General features: G+C 41.9%; 1 protein-coding gene across 1 annotated transcript in view; it reads left to right on the plus strand.

Moving 5' to 3' along the window:
* Thsd7b (thrombospondin type 1 domain containing 7B) overlaps window positions 1-27,153 on the plus strand; it is an 857,540-nt gene that overhangs the window by 489,145 nt on the left and 341,242 nt on the right. Inside the window, exon 10 of the mRNA XM_075987816.1 lies at window positions 6,752-6,867. Within this exon, the coding sequence (XP_075843931.1) occupies window positions 6,752-6,867 (116 nt within the window). The remainder of the gene's footprint in view (window positions 1-6,751; window positions 6,868-27,153) is intronic.

The raw sequence follows: 27,153 nt of genomic DNA on the forward strand, positions 1-27,153 counted from the left end.
CTCAGCTGATGGCCTTGAGCTGTATAAGAAACCAGCTAAGCATCAGTCTGAGAGTGATCTGTCAAAGAGTGTTCTTCCATGGTTTTTTCAAATGTCTCCTTGAGTTCCTGCCCTAATTCCCCTCAGTGATGGGCATGAAAATGAGAACCTAATAAACCCTTTCCTCCACTAAGTTGCTTTTGGGCCAGTGTTTTATCATAGTAACAGAGATGAGACACTAATATAAAGATGTTTTGTGATTAAAATAAATTATAACACTAAAATAATTCATAAAGGAGTATGTAATATATATATTATGACACATGACATATAATGACACTACAAAATATTAGTTCAATGAACAACTTCCAGTTTTGCTAGAGTTTTTCAGGCTAAAAATCACTTTGACGTATGTCTCACATAACAAGCAGACACAGAGAGTGGGAAGATTGTTAATGCTAATTACTTTACACACTGTTAACAAAGCTGTGAAACTAACAATGACATTTCATTCTTACTGTATGTCTCTAAACCATCCTGCTACACACAAGCAGCCTACACTGACTTTAGTAAGTTTACTTCATTAAACTTCGTAAGGTCAATCACATTAAGTGAAATAAGAAGATGATGCCCCAGTGGAATGCCCTGTGAGATTGCCAGCAGTAGAAAGAGTGCTCCCTCTGCCCTTTACAAACACACACACACACATACACACACACACACACACACTTGTTCTTTTTAATGCGGTAGCCCATGTCAGCACAGACGGATCCTCTGTTCCCTTGCAAACTCCTTGGCGTGGAATGGGAGATAGAGACAAAAAGGAGGAATGAATGATCTTCCCTGAGGAAAAATTGTGGGATAGAGAATGAATGCACTAAAGCGATGTATGTGTTTTGTTCCTAACTCCCTCCACCAACAGACAAAAAGTTTCTTTCCTCACATTGCTGAGTCTGAGTTTGGCTTGCATGTGATTGTATAGGTGAGAATGTTACCATTGTATGAGTAATAAAACTGATCATATCAGAAAATGAGAACCAGCTGGAAGCAGAAGTCATAGCTCACATGGGTATTTCTGGGGTTTTGTTTCATTATTCAATGCTTCCCAGTTGTAAAGTCTGAAAAAAATAACAACAAAGATAAACACACAGTTCAAGCTTTCCAACGTTCCTGATAAGCATTTCCTGCCTTTGCTGTGAAAATACCTGGCATTTGTGCGAGATATAGTAAAAAGCATAGCTGTGCTTAAACATCTAGTGTATAAAACGGTAGCAGATAGGCCCCATCCAGCTGAGGAAGATGAATATAGCCGCTGCCGAGTCGGGTGAGTGATTAGGAGTGTGCACCATGAGGAGAGAGACATTGTGAAAACTGGCATGGCTTCGTAGCTCCAACTGATGTTCTCCGTGTCAGTATAGAGCTACAACCTACATGCTCACAGGAAACGACAATGTGAGCAGAACCTCCCAGAATAAGTCTAAGGGAAAAGATATAGAAAATGAAATTCATGTGCCTAATATCAAAACCACTACCATTCAGAGCACCATCTGTACTCACAGGTAGGAAGTGTAAGTCATCCCCAATGGCAAGGAGTCATGCTTTTTCTGCTAACTGAGCAGTGAGTTCATGTCTTCCTGGTTTTTGAGGCTGTGCTTTCAACTTGGAAATGGCTAGATAAAACAGTAAATGACTCACCAATGGCTACTATTTATATTGAGCTAGGACCTAAGATTTTAAATATATAAGACAGAATTCTGTCATCAAGACAATCAGAGCTAGTGGTATGAATCCCATGTTATGGGTAGAACACACATATGTAAGTTACAACACAAACAATATCAGCTTTTGGTGTCACTGAGATGATGATGCAGTCCCTTGATGTCACTGAGATGATGATGCAGTCCCTTGATGTCACTGAGATGATGATGCAGTCCCTTGGTGTCACTGAGATGATGATGCAGTCCCTTGGTGTCACTGAGATGATGATGCAGTCCCTTGGTGTCACTGAGATGATGATGCAGTCCCTTGATGTCACTGAGATGATGCAGTCCCTTGATGTCACTGAGGTGATGATGCAGTCACTTGGTGTCACTGAGATGATGCAGTCCCTTGATGTCACTGAGATGATGATGCAGTCCCTTGATGTCACTGAGATGATGATGCAGTCCCTTGGTGTCACTGAGATGATGCAGTCCCTTGATGTCACTGAGATGATGCAGTCCCTTGATGTCACTGAGATGATGCAGTCCCTTGGTGTCACTGAGATGATGATGCAGTCCCTTGGTGTCACTGAGATGATGCAGTCCCTTGATGTCACTGAGATGATGATGCAGTCCCTTGATGTCACTGAGATGATGATGCAGTCCCTTGATGTCACTGAGATGATGCAGTCCCTTGGTGTCACTGAGATGATGATGCAGTCCCTTGGTGTCACTGAGATGATGCAGTCCCTTGATGTCACTGAGATGATGATGCAGTCCCTTGATGTCACTGAGATGATGCAGTCCCTTGGTGTCACTGAGATGATGATGCAGTCCCTTGGTGTCACTGAGATGATGCAGTCCCTTGATGTCACTGAGATGATGATGCAGTCCCTTGATGTCACTGAGATGATGATGCAGTCCCTTGATGTCACTGAGATGATGCAGTCCCTTGGTGTCACTGAGATGATGATGCAGTCCCTTGGTGTCACTGAGATGATGCAGTCCCTTGATGTCACTGAGATGATGATGCAGTCCCTTGATGTCACTGAGATGATGCAGTCCCTTGGTGTCACTGAGATGATGATGCAGTCCCTTGGTGTCACTGAGATGATGCAGTCCCTTGATGTCACTGAGATGATGATGCAGTCCCTTGATGTCAGTGAGATGATGATGCAGTCACTTGGTGTCACTGAGATGATGATGCAGTCCCTTAGTGTCACTGAGATGATGATGCAGTCCCTTGGTGTCACTGAGATCATGATGCAGTCCCTTGATGTCACTGAGATGATGATGCAGTCCCTTGGTGTCACTGAGATCATGATGCAGTCCCTTAGTGTCACTGAGATGATGATGTAGTCCCTTGGTGTCACTGAGATGATGCAGAAAAGGAACCTTGGAGTTTTCCCAGGCAGAGGACACCCAAGCTATTTGTAGACAATGATGACATTTTGAAATTCTAATAGGAAATTTATGGAAATTGGAAATGTGATCAAGTGTGAAGTCTACACAACATGCTCATAAATAGAAGGCAGTTGAGCCCTGGAGGAAAAGGTAAACTTGCTGGAAGAAGAAGGTAACACAACACCATTTCCTAGAAAAGAGAATAGTTGACTTTTTTCAGATCAGGCAGCGTGTGCCCTTTCAGGGAAGCTCTTAGCTTCTTGTTTCCATAAAGCACTGCTCCTTGGTCTAGCCTTCTGGGGGAGAGGATGCCAGTGTTGCTCTTTTTCCCTAAGGGCAGAGCTTAGGAAGTGTGTCCACCTTAGAGGGCCAGCAAACTCCCAGCAAACTGCATTATGACTGATACTTCCTGAGTCAGTATGATGGATGCCACCATTTCCCCAGGAGAGATGAGCACTGATCGCTGTTTGAGTGGCCAGAGCCCCTGCAGTACAGGCACCCTGTACAGAAAACTTGAAGCTCCGTACCATAGACACTATTCTTTGAATCCCCGAAGGAATTTTCCCTAGGTGTGTCTGAGCCCTCCTTATATGTTCCCCAGAGCTTAGAAGAGCAGGTATTATTGGAAACATTCCAGCCATGTTTAGACCGTACTCTCTGCCAGCTCTGGGACCCAAGGGGCAGCAGAGGGGCTGGGATAAATGGCAGTTCACTTTATTTTTATTAGACCTCAGAGTATGAATAAAAGTCCTGGGAATGATTTCAGTGTTTTTTACTATCTGACTAAAGTAGGATATAAATTTTCCTTCCTGGAGTGGGTTGTTTCAATGACACTATATCCTTATCAAGAGCCTCTTTCTCCTATTGCTTTGCTCACTGAGCAAATCCATTTGATAACGGTTTGTTTGAATTAATGACGGTTAATAACAATGCACTAATAAGAATTCATTTATTATTCATTACTCACTTATTGTTTTCTGCATGCATGTACATTTTTCACTGTAATTTATTTTACCAGAATATTACATACTGCACATAGTTGAACAATACACTAGGATCATGGGTGAGATGGAGCCAATCCCTAACCGTTCCCTATTCTACATCCCATTTCCCATAAGACAACCTCATTTTCAACTGGTGTCTCATGTCTTTCTTTTGACTGTGTAAGAATGTACCTAGCTCATCAATAGAAATATGAGGAACAACTGGAGAATGCCCAGCTTTTCTCTTCTCCTTTTGTGCCCCTGACTATATCTTGTCAGTCTGTCTGTGTGCTGTGTCTTCATGTCCACATGAACAAACCCACGCATCCACTCTCAGTCCTCTTCTTCTTCTGACATTTCCCTCTTAATTTTAAATGAAATGAAGTTTTATGTATCATTCAAGTAATGTTTTGTTTAGAATTTACAACTCATCTCTTGATTAGAGCCCATCAAAACAATAACTCTTAGATTCTCTCACAGAACCTTCATGACATCCTTTCTGTTGGAGCATTCTGCCAGTAACCTACATTTATGCTTTTTATTAATAATTTTAGAACCTGTGTCTTAGTCAGTTTGAGCTGCTATAATAAAAATTTCCATAGGGCAGTGACCAAAACAAACAAACCACTCTTTCTCACAGTCTTGGAGGGTAGACTCTCAAGATAATAGTCTTGTTGGTACAATAAGGGATTCTTCACCAATTTTAGTGGACTACTCTCTGGGTCTTCATATGGCGATGATCAAAAAGAGAGGACAAGCTTTTTCATGTCAGGGGGCTGGTCCTCTATTGAGGGCTTTGCTCCCCTACACTGCTCACAGCCTTAAAGGCGGCACTCAGGTACTGTCACTTTGAAGGTCACGGGCTTAACACGTGAGTTGAGGGAGACTCAACCTTGTCATGCAGCATGGCATGGAGCCAGAGCCAGAGGCCGCTGCTCATGTCCCACCCACAGTCAGAAAGCAGAGAGTAGGAAGTGTATGTGCAAACTCACTTTCTCCTTTTCATTCAGTCTGAACTCCCAGCACACAGAAAGGTGCCACCCATAGTCAGGGTAGCTCTTCCGATGTCAATTAATCTAGAAACTCCCTCAGCGGCACGACCAAAGATTTATTTCCATCGTGATTCTAGATCTCATCAAGTCGACAGTCAAGACTCGCCATCACACACAACATCCTCCTCCCTGTTTTATTTAGACTCTCTGAACCCTTGCTATATTACATAAATGCCTTGGACCCCCATTTGCCTTCTTCACTTTTGATGCTGAAACACACCCACTGCATCCATGTCTTGCTGTAGCCAAACCAGCATTGTAGAGCACTCCTTCCCCAAACACGACTGTCTCTTCTCTTCGCACTGCTTCTAAAGTTTTTTTTTTAATTATTAAATGATTTTTGTGCTACTAGTTCTATCAGTTGAGGTCCAATGTGAGCAGAGTTCTCTTCCTTCTTAGAAGATATCTCTTTTTTCCTTACTTTGTTTTAACATTATTAGTTCCTAACATGAGTCTTTACATTTGAAGAATCCTCGTGTTTGTATGCTGGTCTTTTTGTCACACCTGGGAAATTTGCACTCTGAATATGATCCCATGGTATTGTAAAGTTCTGGGACGGTCTGGCCCATTATCTCCCCATTAATCTTATCTCTTTTGTTTTTCATTTTCTCCTTCTGAAAGTCTGATAATTGTAAGGCTAGTGTTGTGATATTTTTGCTACTGCCATAGTTTTCAGGTGTTCGGTTTCCCTGTAGTTTGGGGTTGACTATTGTCGAGGTCCTTCAGTTGAGCATTCCTCTGAACCAAGGTCAGAAATAAGTGCAAGAATACTGGCAAGGCACTTAACCACACATGTCTCTGACACGCCGATCCCTTCTTTAATCTACGTGACATGGCTGGGCTTTATGGGAACTTATAGATCGAAATCCCACACATGCATAATGAAGTGTCTCCTTGGCTCCCATGTTGCTTCATTTCTATTGTAGAAGGCAAATGTGTCTCTCAGCTCTCAATATTCAGAAGCAAAAAAGCAAGCTTAAAAAAGATAACTTTATTTTTGGTTGTTTACAAGAATTTTGTTTCTTCCAAATGGTTGGTTCTCAAAGACCATTCCCAGTTGTACGCATTAACTTAATTAACGGAATAACAGCTCTCATGCTTTCCTATGTTTCATGCTAGCTCACATGTTTGTTATCTGTGGCTTGCAGTAGCATGTGTTCCTTGTCTCATCAGCCTGTGTGCTCCATGAAAAATAGAACGACGATTTAAATATTCCAACATGTTTAATGACCAGAGATACACAATATTCTCACTGAACTCTACTAACTTTTCCTTCTTGTATACCTTGCTCTATATCTTCTTCACCTTCTGTAGCAATCAGTAATTTGATATGTTACCTGAAAAAACTGTTTTTGACTTGTTTATTCTGGACAAAATCAAATATTACTTGAACTGACCCCGGTGGTATGACAGTTGACATTTTCTTAATTTTAAGAACAGCATCTTTTTTCCTTGCTGTAGTGAATAGTACTTTGGTGTCAGAATCAAGTGAGCTGGAGTTGGCTTGCTTTGCCTCTGGCCATGACCTCCTGTGCAGGGGTCATCATTCCCTGAGTCTTTCTTCTATCCTACAGTTCTAAGTCAATCCAGATCTATTCTCTGAAAGACTGACATAGTCTCTTTGCCTTGACAGATGCCCAGAGTCTACAAGGCCCGAAACTGTAAGACCGTGTTTCCTCCCATGCAAGAAAGACTGCCTCGTGACTGCCTTTAGTGAGTGGACGCCCTGCCCACGCCTGTGTCAGCCAGGTAGGTGGTGGATGCTCTTGGCCTGCTTTCTTTCCTAGCCATTTGAACCAGTTCTCACTATGGAACATGTGGGAGACTGTGGGATGTGAACTTTCTCTCATCTGTCTGGGTGTTAGGTTGACAAGAAAGTGAGGAAAGGGATATACATAGTCCTGCATAAGCAGTTCTTTAGATCTTGGAAAAGAAAATACGTTCAGATATGATATGTCATGATTTGATTGGTATACTTTCTAGGAATACATATATGTTATGGTTTAAAAAGAGGCGGCGCAGTTCCCTAAGGACCATCAGTGGGCCATGAAGGGCAGCGGGTCCCAGGCGGGGGCAAAGGGGGGGAGGGGGGAAGACACGCCACGCAGAGAATGTGGGTATAGAGTTTGTTTAGAAGGGTGAGAGGGAGAGACAGACAGACAGACAGACTGGGTGGAGACAAAGGAGGCAGCAGCCACTTCTTCAAAAGAGGGATGAGGAGAGAGAGGCTGGAGGAAGATCCACTTGCCACAGCACAAGGGGGAGAGTAGGCAAGGCTTGTCTCTTAAAGGGGCAGGATACCCAGATGATGGTGGGGCAGACCATTACAATATGTCCTACTAACCTATGTCTGGAAGACCTCTTCAAGTAATAACACCTTGCTAACTATCATTATCGATGTCTTATTTGGAACATTATTCCTGTGGGATTCCTTCTGAAGCTTAATTACAACCTCAGAGCTGCTGTGTGTACTCGACTTAGTTGAATACACTTAATTAACATATAGAGCTTAATCACTGTGTTTAAACTGGTAATAAGCATAACTGCATGGAAAAAAACCAGAGCAACTGTGTCAATAATCCTTGAACAAGTACAAACACTGGAAATATAAGATTTATCTTTCTTTGTATTTATTTTGGGTGGTGATTTATGTGCCTGGGTGTTATGCAGGACACAGAGTAGCCAAGTCTAAGCTGAACATAGTAGACTAAGTTTCCCAGACTTAGCTAAGCTTCCAGATGAGCTAATCCATAGCTGTGATGTTCTGTCTTAGTCTGCGGTTTGGAGTGAACCCCTAGTCCTGGTTCCTAATATTTTACCCCTGCTGCAGTAAGGAAAGGAAATTCTAGCAAAAACAAGATTAGTAAAAATGCTAGCCATGGTCCCCAGACACGATTGTCTCCCAGACACTCATGATCATGGAGGTGGCACTTTACAAGCAAGGTGTGACTTTCTCTGCTGCCGCACCAGCTCAATGGAGAAAGGAAGTGTTCAGCTGTGCATAGAAAACTTGTCAGACACTGAGGACGTCCTGCTTCCCCCTAGAAAATCACAGCCATGTTTGTCTGGGTTTCCTCATTCTTTCATCTGTGGTGTCACTTTATCAGGCAGGGTCAGCATCGCCACAGATGCAAAGGATGAAGGAGTCATGTCACCTGTTGAAGATCTCTTCAGTACTCTGAACATGCTGGCTACTACTTTCAATGTCTTAGGCTACAATGATGGCACCTGCATATGGAGTTTTACATCTGTGCCATTCACCCTCTGAACATTTCCACAAAGTTAATATAATAGCTCTGCTTAAGGGCAGAATTGCGAATAAATATATTGAATCAGAAGGAATTTAGAGGATTATCTATCTGATCTTTGGGAGAAGAGAATGCTAATCTCTTCCAGGAACTCTACATTTATTTTGTGAAATAGCCAAAGTAGATGAGTCAGATAAGTGGGGTTGGTACAGCCAGGAAAGACAGTGGAACCGAAAAGCAGCCTCTGTTCTGATCCACATTGAAGACAGTGTTGAGCAGGGCGGGGGTAGCGCACACCTTTAATCCCAGTACTCACGAGGCAGAGACAGGCAAATCTCTATGATTTAAGGCCAGCCTGAATTACAAAGTGAGTTCCAGGAAGGCTCCAAAACTACAGAGAAATCCTGTCTTGGGGGAAAAAAAGAATTGAAGGAACTGACCCAAAGTTTTAATAGTAATATAGACTAAATATTGGAAAAATGCAGGTAAATGGTTGAAGAGTCTCTTTTTCTTTTAGCTTCTGACTCATCAGGGCTTAGCATAATGCCTTTGTTCAATAGTTATAAAGTGGAAAAAGTGGTATTAAAAAATACCCTCTTGGAAGCCAAAATTTAGTGTGGTGTCATCTAAGTCCCCTATCACCTTGGAAACCAGATTAGTTTAGTTGAGCTGGGGCACCCTGACAAGCAGAAATTACTTCAGCCACTACCTGACGGTGTAGTCTGCATGCAACAAAATTTACTTTGCATTTTAAGACTTTTTCTTACCTTGGCTGAGGGTTTGAGAATCACAGCTTGTAATATAACAGTTTTTGGAGCAGTTTTAAATTTGACTCCAATTTCCAGAGATTCAATTAATTGTTTACATGGTAGATGTTGCAATGATAATAATTTCAAAGTCTCAGTGTTGTCTTTTTGCCTCTAACTCTTCAGACCTAGATAATCCGTTTCACAGTTGTGCAGCCAGAGACCTGAAGAGGTAAAGATTCAATTTTTAGACTTCTTCCAGCTTCCTGCTTATTCTTGTGTTTAGTTACATGCCTGGAACATGTTCTTGTATATGCTTGGGTTAATCAAAGGATGCTAAGAGGTGGGGATTTTTTTTTTTCAAAGAAGCCTGTTGTTCTCAAATGCTTGTGCCCTTGGTTCACCTGGAAGCTCAGTGAAGTACAGATTACTGTCCTTATGCATAGGAATTTGAAACCAGTAACTGTGGGAGAGGTGCCAGGCATTTGCAATTGTATGAGGCCTAAAGGGCAAACTCATCCTGTGTTCCAACCACTGGTCAGCAGGGCCTCAAAACCCCCTGCTTCTCACCCCCTCTACAAGTTCTTTCATTTCAAAAATCTGAGGACTGTGAGCATTTAACACAGGGGTTGCGTAAAGAGGGAAACCGACACCAAAGTCAATTAGACCAGAAGCAAACTTTATTAAAATAATAAATAAATAAATATCCATAGGGCACAAAAAGCTTATCAGCTAGCTGAGACCACAGCTAGAGATGGACTTGAAAGGCTATGGCAAAGGACAGTTTCTGAACTCCTTCTTTTCATAGCAAGAAGCAATAAGCATTAGGCATGAACAAAGAAATTTTTACAATCACAAGGTAAAACTCAGATACAAACTTTTCTTCTTTGCGACTTCCATTAACAGAGATTTTTAGTTAAACTAGTGTTTTTATTTAAATGTTTGCTTCTCTCTGGCACTTTCTGAGGGTGTTTACCAAAGCTCTACAGTCCCCTGTTGCTGCCAGTTTCACATAGCAGGGAAGGGTATGGGAAAATGCACAGCCAAAAAGCCAGGAATGTCCCATCATTTAAAAGTCAGCTCACATCAATGGCTGGTCATGAGTGGCCGGGGGTTATCTAAAAGCTGACCCTTAGTTTACAGAGGGCCGCTTCAGCCTTGCAGACAGAGCTATGGGTTGTAAAGCAAAGTAACCCACTGTTCATAGTTAGTTCTTAAGTTTCTGAGAAAGCTGCTCACAGCCTGTTTTCATTATCCTGGGCTTACAACTTTATCTTTCTTTATTTCTACCTTCTTATTTTTGGAGTCTACATTTCTCTATTCGTATCTTGGACTCTTCAGAGACTACATTGTGGATGGGTTGTAGTTACAGTTTGGCATCACAGATGTCCTGCTGAGCTCTTCCACCTCAGTTTCTTCACTTGGGAAATGGGTTTAGTAGTTGCACACATCATAAGGAAATAAACTTGTATCACTGCCTCACACACAGTAGACGTTAGATGGGTGACCAAGACTGTTGGCACGTAGGCGGTGGGAGGCTGGCATTGTAAGGAGATGCTAAAGCATAGGTTCTCTGTCCCTGAGACTGTCCTTCCAGGAATGTTTTAAGGAGTAGGACTTCAGAATATTGCATTTCAAACCTGAAACTGAAAGCAGCCCCCCAAGGAGCTTGTGAAAGGCAGATTCTAATACAATAGACCTGGGTTCTGGGTTCTCCAAGCTGTTTCCTATACTTTGGGTGCAGAACTCTAGTAGAGGGGAATTTATTAGCGATTTCTTAGTAAGAAAATGTCAGCTTCAAAGTTAAAAGTGAGTTCATAGATTTGGGTCAGACCCTCAGGAGAAAACAGACGTGCCATGGCAGCATGGTTGAGAAAATGTTTGGTCCCTGCCGAAAGCGCGGGAGGTAGAGCAGAGTGAAGCTTGTAATTTCAACTAATCAGGGCAGATAAATTTATGGTTGGAGGTTGGGTCAAAGTTGAGGGACAGTGATGTGATGTATGTATTCCTGAAAGTTGTCTTTGAATCTGTTAAAAAAAAAACAAAAACGACTGTTCCTGGATTCTATTGTCAGACATTCTGACTTAATTCATCTGTGGTATGATTGGGAAATCATTAGATTATGTGAATCTCCAACCTAATCCATCCTAAACCCCCAGAAAAGCCAGGGTGGTTCAGAGGCCTAGTACATTAGCGATGATTTGTATCTTAGCGATGAGTGAGCAGTGTCAGGTTTTATTTTGTCCTGCTTGGGATTATGAGCTAAATCCCTTAGACTAAAAGGCATTTTCAAGCCACGAACAATCTCTGGCTAGTAGCCAAACAGATTTCTTTTCTCATTCTTCCTTATCTAAGTCTGCCTTGAAAGCATTAATAATCATTCCACATCCTTTTCTACGCAAATCAAAGTTCTGTCAGGGCTCAGCCCTGTGTGGCCTCTCTAATTTTTAAGTCCCTGTCATAAATTAATCGAATCTTAAGGAGCTTTTCGTGGCACTTCCTTTGCTATTTTCTCCATGTCTTCTTCAGCCTATAAAACAAATGCCTGCCCAAAAGGACCTAAGGCTGGCTCAGTAATGATAGTACAATATGCCTCTTGCAGTCTTCCTCACCCCCATGGAATTTCCTCGGTGTACTCGTGACTGAGGATCACCACAGACCACACTGGACTCAATCTCCAAAGGTTAAAGGGCATTTACAGCACTGAAACTCTTCATAGGTAAATCTTCCAGGTAGTGGGGATAAGAAATACATCTTTACAGCTTAATATTTTTCAGTTTATCTTTGCATACATTTTAGTCTACTAGAAGAGAGCATTGCTAATTTCTTATTGCAAGTTAATTATCTTAGTCAATGCTGTCATTACTATCATACTTCATGGGAATCCTCCTGCCTCAACTCTGGAATGCTGGACTTACAGATATGAGTCACTGCACTTGGCATGGTTTTTCTTTAAAGCCAGTGACATTGTTCCTACAAGATCTCTATCAGGCTGCCTTGCATAGAACTTATTTTGTATTTTCAAGATTTAATTAGTATATGAAAATTCAGATCCTCACAAATATAACTAAATAAAATGTTAAATATCATGTATTAATAATTAATAGAAAATACCCCATGACTGCACAGAACGGGGATCACACCGCGGGGCATTCTTGCTTTGTCTATACTTTCCTATTTCATCTTCTCTCCTGAATTCACTAATCAAAATTTTTCTCAGATGCATAGATGACTTTATGGAAGAACGGATATAGAGGAGGTAAGGGACATAAAATGATTAGTCTGGAGATTGAAATGAAATATATACAAAGCATATCTTCTATAACTTCCAGGAAACCTTGGGGTTTTTAATTAATTGTTTGCCAGGCTCCTAATTAAAGACCAAGGGAGTACCTCCTGCTTTCATCTCCAGGAGGGAGCTGCATGGTAGAGCCATGGTAACAGGAAAGCCTGTAGCAGGCAGGCTGTGCTGGGAGGCAGCAGGAAACCTCATTTGATGGTATCCATTTCCTCCTGTGTCAGCCCTGGGAGTTAAGTCTTGAGTTTCCAGATTCAAAGACAGTGATTAAAAACAAACAAACAAACAAACAAAAACCATTTAGGTCACATGTCATAACAGTTAAGATTATTAATTATTTCATGGATTTTTTAATCAAGTTAATCCCCCATTCCCTTGCTCTAATTCCTTTATCATTCCCTCCTAACTTCATGTATTCATCTTTTGTAATTTAGATAATTTTTAACTCACTAAGTCCACTTAATGCTACCATTATGTGAATAGGTGTAAGGTCCATATGAGCACCGGGGTTGGGATTTCATGAACACCTCCCCACTCCATGATGGGATTTGTGCCTGGTTTGGTCTTGTGCTATGAGTTCATATGATAAACTTCTTTGCAGTGTCCCTAACACACTGTCTCCTTGTCATCATCTACCACCTCTAGCTCTTAGACTCTTGCTACTTCCTCTTCAGTGATTATCCTTGAGCCTTTGGAGAAGGGTTGGCATAGAGATGAATCATTTAAACCTCGCAATATACAGCCTTTTTTTTTCATATATTGACCAGTTGTGGGTCTCCATGTTAATCTCCATCTGCTATTAAACGAAACATCTCTAATGAGATTTGAGATGCACTAATATATAGATCAGACAATAAGTCATTAGGAGTTTATTTAATCAAGTTTATTTGGCAGAATAATGTAGGTTCCCCCAAAGGACCCATGACCTACTAGCAACAAATAACTGGCCAAGATCATAGTCCAAGGTATGTGGTCCATCTTCTGGAAAAGGACCTAAATCTAATCAGAAAGTGACTGTGACCCCCATTACATTCCTGCCACGATCGTACCAATTGGCATCTCTACCAGGTAGGTTGCTGTTGTAGCTTGCAGGGTTCCCAGAGAGATAAGACAAATGTTTGTTTTCGTCTTTGGCTTTCCAACACAATGAAAGCTGGCTAGTGGGGATGAAGTTTCCAGGCTGATACCAGCTTGATACTTCATGTTTTATGACTTGGTAGGGGATGTCTTCAGAAATAGGATACTAGTATGAAGTTCTGGAGGATAACAAAGAACTCTTTGAGTGTCTATAAAACCCCATACCAACAACTCCAAAGAGAGATGCTACTGCTACCATTCTACCATTGGCCTTTAGGCTATGGTGTCTGAGGGGGCTGTCCTCCATTTTACTGTAAGTTCACTTAAATTCTTTCTTGGTATGCATGTCCGTGTGTATTGTATGGAGATTCTATAGTAGTAGATATTCATATGACATTTCCAAAGTTCTTCAGTGTTAGTTATTCCTTCCCACATTCTCTTTTCTACCTGTTCTTCCATACCCACCCCACCCCATCCTCCACTCCCTCTTCTCGCCAGTTATCTTCCATTGTCTTTCTCTTGAAGTGTCTCCTCTTCCTGACCTCCACAGTTCCTCTGATTAACACACACATTCAAAGACTCCAAGCTCCTGTCCTAGATGTTTGTGTCACACTTCCTTATCACACATCTTATCACACTTCTCTCCTTTTAAACCTTGAGTGGAAATTACAAGTTTCTTGAAACTTCCTGCATTTCTTTAAGTTGAGATAGCCTAATGCTTATCCCATAAATGTGCTATAAGGAGGTCGAGACATATAGAAATATACCAGGCTCATGAACATGGAGTCCTTATCATTATTATTGGGTGGTGGTGATGATGATGATTATGACAATGACAATAGGGGTTCCTGAAAGTCAGGGAACTTTGTTGCCAGTATATCCTGTAGTATTAAATCTTTTCCATGCTGAGGTTATGACATTTGTTTCCATGCCTCTGTTTTCTTTGGATAGACCAATGAACAGCAGAGAATAAGAATTTTCAATTCTTCTGTGGTTGGCACATGATAGATATTAAGATTTGGTTAGTAACTGTCCTTTCTTCAAATCCTCTTGTTTTGAGTTCCCCCTATAGATACGGTTATCTTGGGAGGGTGTAGAAACTCTAGGAGTGGGCCTTGCTGGAGGAAGTCATTCACTGAGTGTGTTCTCATTTTGAGTATCTCTTGAACAACTTCATTCCTCCCAACCTTTCCTGCTATGGTGCTCAGCCCCATCATGGCCTAAAACAACAGAGCTCAGATAGTAGGCAAGAACCTCTAAAACCTGTGATCAAAAATAGATCCTTTCTTTTTCCAAGCGCCTATGTCAGGTGTTTGTCACAGTGATAAAATGCTTAACAGAGTGACCCCTAAGTAGTGCTAATAAATTCCAGGTCTCTTCTCCAATCATTCCTAGCTCCAGGATAGCTAGAGCTGTTACACGGAGAAACCCTATCTTGAAAAACAATACAAAACAATTTTTTTCACAGATTATTTGGCAGGTTCAGTCCAGTTAGGACTGATCATTTTGAATGTCCAAGATAAAAATGTTCCAGACTGGACTTCCACCTTCCTCCCACTCAGCGCATGTAGACACACGCTCCTCTTTGATTTTCCATTTCAGGCCCATCTTTCCCTCCTCCTCCCTCCTCCCTACAGGCACATTCAAACCTCTGTCCATATGAGCAGTGGATAAGAAAATGCTAATTTATTCTCAAATGATGATGACTCTGATATGCTTTAGTGATCACGTTCTTGAGCACTGAACTCTGACCCTAAGATAAGGTTGAAGGCAACACTTTCCTTTTTCAATAAAAGAAGCAAAATGTGCTGCTGAGTTTCCAGGTAGTGAATGAAGGTTTTTTTCTTTCAGAGTGGTTTTCTCTAAGAAATCAATTGAGATGTGTAACCCACATATGCCTCTCAACTCAGCCCTGATATACAGAGAGCCTTTGTCTCTGTGGGTGCCCCTGGGTGTAAGTTTCTCTCTTTAGTGTGTAATTTAAACTTCACAGATCACTGGGTGGCCCCAGTGTTCAATAAATATTCCTGATAATTTAGTAGGCAGAACGACAAACTCTTGGGCTTGTGAAGAATCCAGATATCAATCACCCTCTACCAAACCATGGAGTTCTGCATAGAAATTTTAAAGTCATCCTCTCTCAACACATACTGGGCACCTATTAGGGAATGAGGTTATCTTGATTAAAATTTGTTAAAATTATTTTCTTACCATGAGATTTTTCTAAAGTTATGACTTCTTTGCCTGTTTCTGTTAAAATTCAACGCAGCGTCATATATATATATATATATATATATATATATATATATATATATATATATATATATATATATATAAAAATGTATATATATATACACACATATATATTTGTATATATGTATATGTGTGTGTATGTATGTACATATGTGTATATATATGTACATATGTGTGTATATGTATGTATGTATATGAACTTTCTCTTGGATTCTTCTGACTCATTTTGTCTGAACGCTTAGGATGAAAATTCCTGATCATGACTCAGAACTCTCATCCTGCAGAGTTACTGTCCACCCAGGAAGTATTCCACAAGGAAGTCCCTATACCTACTTGTTTTCCCTCCTGATAGAGACATAGATAATTATGGATATAGGGAGTCCAGAGTTATCAGCAAAATTCTTCTTGCCCTCCTCCAATAGTCCCAGTAGGCAAACAAGCTTTATCAACAGGTGAGAGACTCAGGAAAATGAAGAAATTTGTCCCACATTTCTCAGTGTTCTAGGTCAAACAGAACAGGCATCTTTGACTCTACAGTCAGCTTTTACCACATCACTCACCTTGTTTGTCTATTCCTAGGTGGAGAATTTGAGTTCTGGTACTTGTGATGTGGATGTTGCACCTTATAGATTGCCCATGACTTTGTGTACATGTGTGTGTGTGTGAGTAGTGTGTGTGTGTGTGTGTGTGTGTGAGAGAGAGAGAGAGAGAGAGAGAGAGAGAGAGAGAGAATGTGTGTATACAGATATGCATGTGAATGCAGATGTCAGTGTGTATATACATGTGTGTGTGTATACAGGTATACATGTGAGTATAGATGTGGATGTGCATGTACATGTGTGTGTGTGTGTGTGTGTATACAGGTAGGTATACATGTGAGTGCAGATGTGTGTGTGGTGGGGGGAACATGTCTCAGACCCATCCATCTTGTGTTTCTGAGACAAGGTCTCTCATCAAGTTTAAGGTTGGGGTCAAGCCCCACTAAACCTCTCAGGATTCAGAAGAATGACTATCGCAGGCGAAACCTGATTAATAAGGTCTGAGGGTAAATGAAATGAATTAGCTCATGTAAGTCTTTTTATCATGTCCCATTTATTCTTTCTGTGCTTCTCTGTCTAATGTCTTGATGTCCCCCTTTCGATTTTTTTTAATGTTTCTCTTGATATTCCTAGCTGTTCTACCCATCCCACAAGGTTCCTAGTTTGTATGCCCACACAGACATAGTTAACAATTTTCTCCTAAATAACAGTGGTACCAAGCATGCATTTCTCAGGGCTAACAGGATGGATAAAAGATTGACAAGGTAGGCACCTTATGTCTCAGAAGGGGCGAGGCTGTGAAGTTCCCCAGCAGACACTGGGAGGATTAGGATAAAGCTTGCCATCCTTCCCCTGGGATAAGCATCAGGGTGCTGTATCCCGGGGCACCCAGGTGAGAAGGAATTACTTTCTCTGGGACTGGTTTAGCGACCCAAGCTTTTTTCCTGTATATTTTAGGGGTAAAGGGTACAAACAGTTAATTTCCTAGACTAAGACCTGTGTCAAGTGAAAAGTGAAGTAAGTACAGAATAGTAATAGCTTGTTAGGGTAGATCAAAGGCCAGTAGGTTATACTCTCTTCAGTTGACTGTAAGAGAATTCAGGGCCACTCAGACCTGTTTGTTAGTAAGCACAAACATACCATTTCTCCTGCTGAGTGCCTCCTGCTCAGGGCTCCTTTCTTGTCAATGAGTCCTGTCAATAAGGATAACTGTAAGGGTCCAGCTTTATGTAGATTTGACTATGAGAACAAAGGTTTGTCTGAGTGAATGCTTTCACACCAGGGCCTGCAGTGTGGAAAAGGTCATCCAAATACCTTAAGACTTAAGTTGTTTCAAGGAATGATTTATACACTGCTGGGATATTTTGGGAAGAATCCCATTACAGAAGGGAGAAGAGCCATGACTTCATAAGATTTCTACAGAATTCACAGTGACTTGACTATCCAAAAGGCAGGTGTTTCCAAAGCTCTGCAAATTGGGTGCCCCACTACTCCAGTTAGTTTGCCTAGTGATCCATCAGCTGTATAATGCTTCTGCCTCACAGCAGTCTCTCCTTGACCTGGAGCTCTCTAACTAGGTTAGGGTGGATGTCCAAAGAGGGCCAGTGATTCTCTGGCCTCTAGCTCCCCAGCACTGGGCTTACAGATGCAACACCACCACATCTGGGGGTTTTGTTTTGTTTTGTTTTATATTCTGGGGATCAACCTTAGTTTCCATGGGAGCCAAACACGTTGCTTTCATAAACTGTCCCATAGGTGTGTGATGTCCAGTCACAAAGGAAAGTCATTTGCCACTCTATATGAAGAAACCTTCTCCTCAAAGGTTCCCTCGTGGACACAGAGCCTCCATAGAGGTAAATGCCAACTCAGGAGCCTCAGTGATTGCCCTTGGTTTAGGATGGAAAACTAGATACACTTAACTCTTAGGGAATTGTGGAGTTTTGCTTCATCTCACTGATGATCATATTTACAAAAGCTATAATTTATTGATATGAAATAGCTTATGCAATTCTTTTGGTTTTCTTTAAAATTGTATTTTTATATATTCCTAGGCTACAATGTGATATTTTGATGAATGATGTCTATATGGTATAATGTTTCAATACACTAATCAACATATCTATCACCTTACCTAACTATAATTAATAATACATATTGCAAAATGCTATGAACATAGTTTTAAATGTTTTCATTAACCTATTTAATTCTTACCTCAACCTTATGTTGAACGCTATTATTTTTTCATTTTCTGTCTAAGTAAACATAAAGCCCCCATTGGCAAAGCTAAGGTGTGTCAGAAGCACTTGGAGCCCTAAGACCCTAAGCATTTATACAGCTGCTAACATTGAGCCTGTAGGCTTCAGGGCTGTTGATTCTGCATGAAGTGCTGAGGTAAACAGTCCCTGAATGATGGCCAGCACAGTTTCCTTAGGGACAACCACGGAAGATGAGAAAGGGAGGGTGCTCGTCAGAAGTTAACAATAATGTAACAAAAAACACCAGGACGAGCCTGCTCCCCTCTGCTTAGAATGTCTTTTTCTCTCCACCACCACAATCAAACCAGGCTGTGCCCTTCTCTCCACGGAGCTCATCCTGACCCGTCTGCTCCAAACAGCCATCCTCTTTCCCTAACTCTTATCGGTCACCTCTCTGGATAGTTCCCTAGCTTGGAGCTTCCTGGAAAGTTGCTCTGTGACCCGCTGAAGAGTCTGAACTCCGTGATCTGAATAAATCCTTGCTCCTTCCTATTCCCACTACCAAGAATATCTAATCAAAATAGGGGATAGACTAGAATTTGGCAACCCATAGCAAATACAGATGCCAGCTCTAACAAAATGTCCAAAATAGTCCTGCAAACTGCAAGAGAAAGAGCCCCACATCCATAAGCAATCTTTTCTGTTGTGGAATATTATTTTAAGATGTGTCCCATTCATTTATGCAGTGGAATATTTGTTTAATGGTGCAAAGATGTATTGCATTCTTTTAGGTTGCATTTGTTTATCTCTGTGAAGCTGTGTTGACTATCTAAAATACCTGATTGATCTAATAAAGAACTGAACAACCAATAGCTAGGCAGGAGAGAGAAATAGGCAGGGCCAACATACAGAGAGAATAAATAAGAGAAAGACAGAAAAGAGGGAGGAGCAATTAAAAAAAAGGAGGTGAGGAGGATACCAGGGGCCAGCTACATAGCCACACAGTTAGACATGGAGTAAGAAAAGAAGAAAGGTATATAAAATAGAGAAAGGTAAAAGCCCAGAAGCAAAAGATAGATGGGATAACTGAGAAAAACTGGCTAGAAATAAGCCAAGCTAAGGCTAGGCATTCATAAATAAGAATAAATCTCCATATATTTCTTTGATGGCTTGGTGGCAAACCCCTATAAAGAGTAAAAAAAAATCAACTATACTTTTTTCACTAAAATTTTCAAGAAAATTTTGTATGATGCTAACCACAAAGTGATACAGATTTAGAAATTGGGATTCTTTGTTTTCTAGTAACACAGCTACAAAGGAAACATTTCCCATGTTCTCTGTGTATTATTTACTTACTCATTATTCCCTGTGTCCCCCATCTTTTTATTATTAATTGTGATGAAAGTGTAGGGCTGTTGCATGCCAGCAAAGCTTAGTGAACTGCTATTCTTCTGGGTCATTCAAATTTCACCTTTCAACAGAAGTCACTACCTGAGGTTCTCACTAATATGGCCTAAAGAAATTCAATGCAAGATTTAATAGGAAGGCTTCCTGTTTGATACGATCTAGCTCTTAAATTTGAGAGAATCAAAAGGAAAGTTACTGTAACAGGCATTCCTTGTAGTCATGACTGACCCCCAAGGTAAAACTTAAAAGAGTTGAATTGGGTCCTTAAAGTAGCTCTCATGGATACCCAGGTCAGAACAATACAGGCTGTTTGTTTCCACCCTAGGAAATATTGATTCTGACATTAGAACTGGACCCTCCATATCTGAATTTTTAAACAAACTTCCCCAGTGATTCTAGGATACACTGAAATTTAAAAACCACTGTGTTGGAGAAATACTGTATTTAATCATTGACCAACAGAAAATTTCCCCCTGAGACAGGGTTGTTCTGTGCAACATCTCTGGCTGTCCTGGAACCCATTCTGTAGGCTGGCCTTAAACTCAGAGAAATTCACCTGCCTCTCTCTGCCTCCCGAGTGCTGGAATTAAAGGTTTGTGCCACCACTGCCCTGAAGGGGCATGAGCACACATTATTATTCTTACAGTCAAGTCTATTCCGTTTGTAAGGACCAAAAGCCTTGGAGCTTCACTAGAAAACAAATGTGCAACAGGATTGGGGGAGAGGCTGATTTGAAGTTACAGCAGGACACCTGAGGTTTTTAGAAGTTAGCAAACAAAATATGTCTGGATGTTTGGGAAACAGAAACACATCTGAGTTTTCTCTTGGTTCAGCATGTTAGATCTGGTCTTCACCACTCTACATCCGGAATGATCATCCAGTCTCCCCTCTATAAAGCCCAGCTCAGCACTCAGTCTTAGCAGAGATATCCTCAGAGACTTTATTCAAGTTACCAATGACCTGTCATTCAGTTGCTGCCTTCATGCAGTACCTCATTTCTCAGTAGCATCTAGGAGTAGCACTTCCAACAAAGTCCCCTTGGAGAGGAAAGAGACAATGGTTCCTGGAGGCAGGAGGTACTGATGCCGGGTTATGCCCTTAGATGAGCTTTGTGTGGTATAAAATGCAGGCTTGATTCTCCAAGCCACTCGAAGTCAACTTTGGAGGGGACTTCTTTTCCCAGTTACCCCTTCTCCCAGTTACCCACACATCCTTCTGTGTGCAGATCCACAGACAGAGGTTAAGGAGGCTTTGAGTACAAAAACCAACTATTTTCACTGCACAACCGCAAGGAAGGAAGAAAGACGTTGTAAATTAGATAGAAATACAGAAAGGGTAAATGAAGCCCCGAAGAGTATAGAGACCACAAAATTCTTCCTGCAGAATAGAAACTGGGAAGAGAAAAATCCTCGGCATGAGCATATAGCCGGGCCAGATAGATGCTGTACTTCAAACAAACCAAACACACATCTGTGTGTACTTGAATTCCTACCCAAATGCCTCAGCTAGGATTTCTATCCATCCCTGTCATAAGCAGTGTTGTTTTACAAACATAAACCAGCATACCAAGCATAAACCAGAGCAAACAGAAAAAAAGCAAACAAAACCAATAAACGTGGATTTGGCAGATGGAATTTCAGCTCAACCTTGCGCTCCCATCCCACCTCCTTATTTTGTATCTAAATGTTGCTTTAAAGCCCTATTAATTTTCTTCACTGAACAGCCAAGCTACATTGCCATATATAATAAATCCTGCACTATACATGGATATTCAGAACGGTTTGTTATTAGCAAAGGTCTCAAAAATGTGACTTTTTTCATTTGAATTTTCTTTATCCTTTCAAAATGCTTTTACTTTGAGTTGGTTTTATTTCCATACCTGCAAAATTCTCTGTGGATGATACAATGTGATCCTTATTTATATTTAGAAATAGTTGCTTTTCAGACACCAAGAAACTCATGTTAATTAGGATTATATTTTTAGACTTCCAATGTACTTCCAATGAGCAAATAGAATAAATTAGTTTTGAGTTCACTAGAATACTACATTTATTAAATTTTTTGCAATTGAAAAGAATAAATTAATTATTTTCTACTTCCTTGGCTTTGGTCCCATTTTAATCTGATTCTAAATTAGAGTGTAGCTTCCAGATAGTTTGACTCACTGAGTCAGCTAGCACAGCAGGGAGTTTATAAGCTGTTTCCATTGGCATTGCTCAAGAAAGCCCAGAGTTAGAGGTAGAGTTAAATGTTGTGACTTTGATATGTCAATTTCAAATTTCAGGTTTTATAAGACAAATAATTTATATAAGATAATAATTAATAGGATTAAATTCATACTAAAATATAAGTAAAGTGTTCATATTTTGAGACCAACAACTTGAAAATGATCCCTAAGTAAAAAGTTGGTACTAACTATTCCTGCCAATATCTTCATGTTGCTTCCAACAGACGATGCTACATAAAGATGAATTAGTTGGGATATTCAAATGGCAGGTTTTCAGTGATAAGAAATAAATATCCCCAAAGAAGTATGCCGGGAGTGATAGGATAATTGTCATTTAACCTTTCCGAGTTAAATTTAATTTGCTGATATATAAACTCTGTTATGACTTTACTTTGAGACCTGACGAATAATAAGCCTATAACTGACAGTTACACACATGGCTACAAGTTCTGTTGGGAGTGCACTTAATGCTAACTTCCAGTGGCTGTCCAGGCACCTCGTATGATAGCTTCTGGTCAACTGTTCTGGCATTTGACTGCATCCATCCTGGCACCCAATTACAGCCTTTTTGGAGCATGCCTCTGATTTGTTCACATACAGGAGAAAGCACTGGAACTTCTTAAACTCTAGCAGAATTGCGGGAGTCTCCTGGTGTTGTTACTGCTTGACTGCTTTCAGTTAATCTATAAGAGCCATGGAGCTTATTTGTAACATAGACGGAACATGTGGTATTTGTGAGAGCATGTACCTCGAAGATGCTTCTGATCCCATGTGAAGAGGCTAGGTCAGCCGTACCTGAATAACTCCCGCCATGTCCTCCATAATCAGCTTCTTCTTCCTAAGTGTAGACTTCATGAATATTCAAGCTCAAGCCTTAAGACTTATGAGTTTTTAAAGGAAGACATTTAGAAGTTTGCGTTCACCTATGTGTGTATAAAGAGAGAAAAATAGCTTTTTAGTAGGAAAACAAGGCAGTTTAGTAATTACTTATTGAATTGGCTTTCACAGATTAGGAATTAGGCTGACACGGTCATTATTTATTTCGGACTGTGAAGAGTCCTGCCTTTTCTAAACTCCTCTTTGCTTTCCATTTCAAATCCCAAATAATTGGGAATTAGTCAAAGCACGGACTGGGAAACAGCAGGTTCACAATTCTGCCTCTACGGTCACAGCACACAGTAGGTCACAATTCTGCATCTACGGTTACAGCACACAATGGGTCACAATTCTGTGTCTACTGTCACAGCACACAGTGGGTCACAATTTTGTGTCTACTGTCACAGCGCACAGTGGGTCACAATTCTGTGTCTGCTGTCACAGCGCACAGTGGGTCACAATTCTGCATCTACGGTTACAGCACACAGTGGGTCACAATTCTGTGTCTACTGTCACAGCGCACAGTGGGTCACAATTTTGTGTCTACTGTCACAGCACACAGTGGGTCACAATTTTGTGTCTACTGTCACAGCACACAGTGGGTCACAATTCTGTGTCTGCTGTCACAGCGCACAGTGGGTCACAATTCTGCCTCTATGGTCACAGCGCACAGTGGGTCACAATTCTGTGTCTGCTGTCACAGCACACAGTGGGTCACAATTCTGCATCTACGGTTACAGCACACAGTGGGTCACAATTCTGTGTCTACTGTCACAGCGCACAGTGGGTCACAATTTTGTGTCTACTGTCACAGCACACAGTGGGTCACAATTTTGTGTCTACTGTCACAGCACACAGTGGGTCACAATTCTGTGTCTGCTGTCACAGCGCACAGTGGGTCACAATTCTGCCTCTATGGTCACAGCGCACAGTGGGTCACAATTCTGTGTCTGCTGTCACAGCACACAGTGGGTCACAATTCTGCACCTACTGTCACAGCACACAGTGGGTCACAATTCTGCACCTACTGTCACAGTGCACAGTGGGTCACAATTCTGTGTCTGCTGTCACAGCGCACAGTGGGTCACAATTCTGCATCTACTGTCACAGCGCACAGTGGGTCACAATTCTGTGTCTGCTGTCACAGCGCACAGTGGGTCACAATTCTGTGTCTACTGTCACAGCGCACAGTGGGTCACAATTCTGTGTCTGCTGTCACAGCGCACAGTGGGTCACAATCCTGTGTCTGCTGTCACAGCTCACAGTGGGTCACAATTCTGTGTCTGCTGTCACAGCGCACAGTGGGTCACAATTCTGTGTCTGCTGTCACAGCGCACAGTGGGTCACAATTCTGCGTCTGCTGTCACAGCGCACAGTGGGTCACAATTCTGTGTCTGCTGTCACAGCGCACAGTGGGTCACAATTCTGCGTCTGCTGTCACAGCGCACAGTAGGTCACAATTCTGCGTCTATGGTCACAGCGCACAGTAGGTCACAATTCTGCACCTACTGTCACAGCGCACAGTGGTTCACAATTCTGCGTCTATGGTCACAGCGCACAGTGGGTCACAATTTTGTGTCTACTGTCACAGCGCACAGTGGGTCACAATTCTGTGTCTGCTGTCACAGCGAACAGTGGGTCACAATTCTGCACCTACTGTCACAGCGCACAGTGGGTCACAATTCTGTGTCTGCTGTCACAGCGCACAGTGGGTCACAATCCTGTGTCTGCTGTCACAGCGAACAGTGGGTCACAATTCTGCACCTACTGTCACAGCGCACAGTGGGTCACAATTCTGTGTCTCCTGTCACAGCGCACAGTGGGTCACAATTCTGCATCTACTGTCACAGCGCACAGTGGGTCACAATTCTGTGTCTGCTGTCACAGCGCACAGTGGGTCACAATCCTGTGTCTGCTGTCACAGCGCACAGTGGGTCACAATTCTGTGTCTGCTGTCACAGCGCACAGTGGGTCACAATTCTGTGTCTGCTGTCACAGCGCACAGTGGGTCACAATTCTGTGTCTACTGTCACAGCGCACAGTGGGTCACAATTCTGTGTCTACTGTCACAGCGCACAGTGGGTCACAATTCTGCACCTACTGTCACAGCGCACACCGGTCAGTGGAGTGGTTCCTGGAAGGAGCAATTCTATGAGCAGGTCGGAAGATGTGTGTCCTTTGAGCAGATGGATCACCCAGAGAAGGGAAAGCAGGAAATCAGCTGTGTGTGTCTGGGTCTCCCTCCCAAAGTCATGGTATTTGCACTGCATAGACTCCCCAAAGGAAAGGTTGGGAAATGTCGTGACCCGCAAGGCTAAGCTTGTGGTTTTCCCTCTGTGTGGAAGTGATCACTTTTAGAAGTCCCCTATGCCCTGCCACTTGGGAACCCACAGAATCAGGTTCTTGCAAGCTGTTTCCCTCCCAGCCCTTGCCCTCATCCTTTCTGACCGTGTTTCTCCCATCCATTTCAGACGTGCGCATGCCACTCTTCTCTCAGCCATGCGCACTGGTGCCTTGCCGTCCAGGCTTTGACTTTGCTCCATTCTGAGCTTATCACCTCCGTGAGACTCTGACCATCTGACTTAGCATCTGCTCTTCTTTCTCTTTTTCTTGACCGCCAGATGACTCTTGACTTATGGGAACTGTTTTATTTCTTTTACAGTTGTACAAAACTGTTTTCAATCAATAGAAGACGTACTTCAGGTCTTGAATTCTGGTCTTTTCCTGGACTAGTGACATGTGGCTCCATAAACTTCCACGCTGCAGGAAGGGGCACTGAACCTGACCTCATTGTCAGCTGTGTGACCTGGAGGGGAAACCATCAACACTCAGCAGTGTGTTGTGCTCCTGGACTGGGATGCAAGCGGGGTGGGGGTGGAGGGCTGAGAGCAGTGAGCACCTTAAGCTTCCTTTTAGCACCGGCCATTATCCTGGCCTGAACACAAGCTCTTGTGCTATTCTTGAGACCAGTATTCTGAGTAGTGGTTGCCAAATCCAGTGTCTGAATCTTTATTGGGAGAATAAGACCACAGTCATGCATCACTAATTCAGGAAATCTTTATGTAGAACTTATGAAGATTTTATGATAATCGCTATTTACATTAAAGTGAATACTAACTATGAGAGCTCTTAAATCAATGGATTTTTAAATTAAAAATTGGGGGATTTAAATGCCTGTTCCTTTGTACCTAGAATAAGCATATGCCTGAATGCAGACAGAGGTATCTTACCATAGTTCTGAACCTGAGGAGGATACACCAGAGAAATTGAGCTTTGGTACATCAAGCCATTGAGCTGAGCAGGCACTGGGTTTAGAGACATGAGATGGCAGGTTTTGTGTGTGTGTAGCAGCAGGTCTTGCCAGAGGGTGGTGTAGCTGAAGCAATGGTAGACAGCTCAGAACCCGGAGTACATAACACACATGAAGGGCTGCTAGGAGAAATGGTCAGATGTACAGGAGAAAAAGATCTAGGCCAATCTGAGGAATCTCAACCTTATCTTGGATCCTTATGGAACAGTTTAAATTTTAAGAATCGGTGTGATAAAAATCACACCTGGTATAGAAACTAGTGAGGTGAGACAATATTGGAAGTTAGTGGGAGAATTAGACAGCCCCTCGATTAGGAGGGCAAGAAATGAGGAGCATTCATGTCCTTGAGGAGAATATGTGACTCAGCACAGAGAGCAAATGAGCACACTCAGCGTCGATTAACGGTGTGTCCTTGGGACCCGATGAGCATAACTCAGCACTGTTTAATAGCGTGTCTTCATGACCTGGAGCACATGGGGAGTACTGAGCTGAGCCTTTCATCCATCCTGTAGGTCCATGCTGTTAGTGATCAGGTAAGCACTTGTCTGTCTGAGCGATCTTAGTGCTGAGAGAGAAAGGAGTGAGGAAGTATTCAAAGTCTGGGGAAGAAGCCTTTCCTACCTTCCACCATGTCTGTTTCCAACAAGAAAGATAGCTGTGGATGCCCGTAGAATTTCCCAGCAGACCATATTAGGAACTGTGAATGGTTTGTGATGGCCGCATGCAAACGAAAGTGTAGAATCCATTGTCCAAAACTTACTGGAATTTTAAGATGGAGCCCCATAGCATTGATTCAGTTATAGTCTGAATAGCTCACATGCCTAGGATGCTGTACACAGTCCTTACTGGCTCTCTCTAC

Source organism: Microtus pennsylvanicus, chromosome 10 (genome assembly GCF_037038515.1).
Source record: "Microtus pennsylvanicus isolate mMicPen1 chromosome 10, mMicPen1.hap1, whole genome shotgun sequence".
In the NCBI taxonomy this organism is placed as follows: domain Eukaryota; kingdom Metazoa; phylum Chordata; class Mammalia; order Rodentia; family Cricetidae; genus Microtus; species Microtus pennsylvanicus.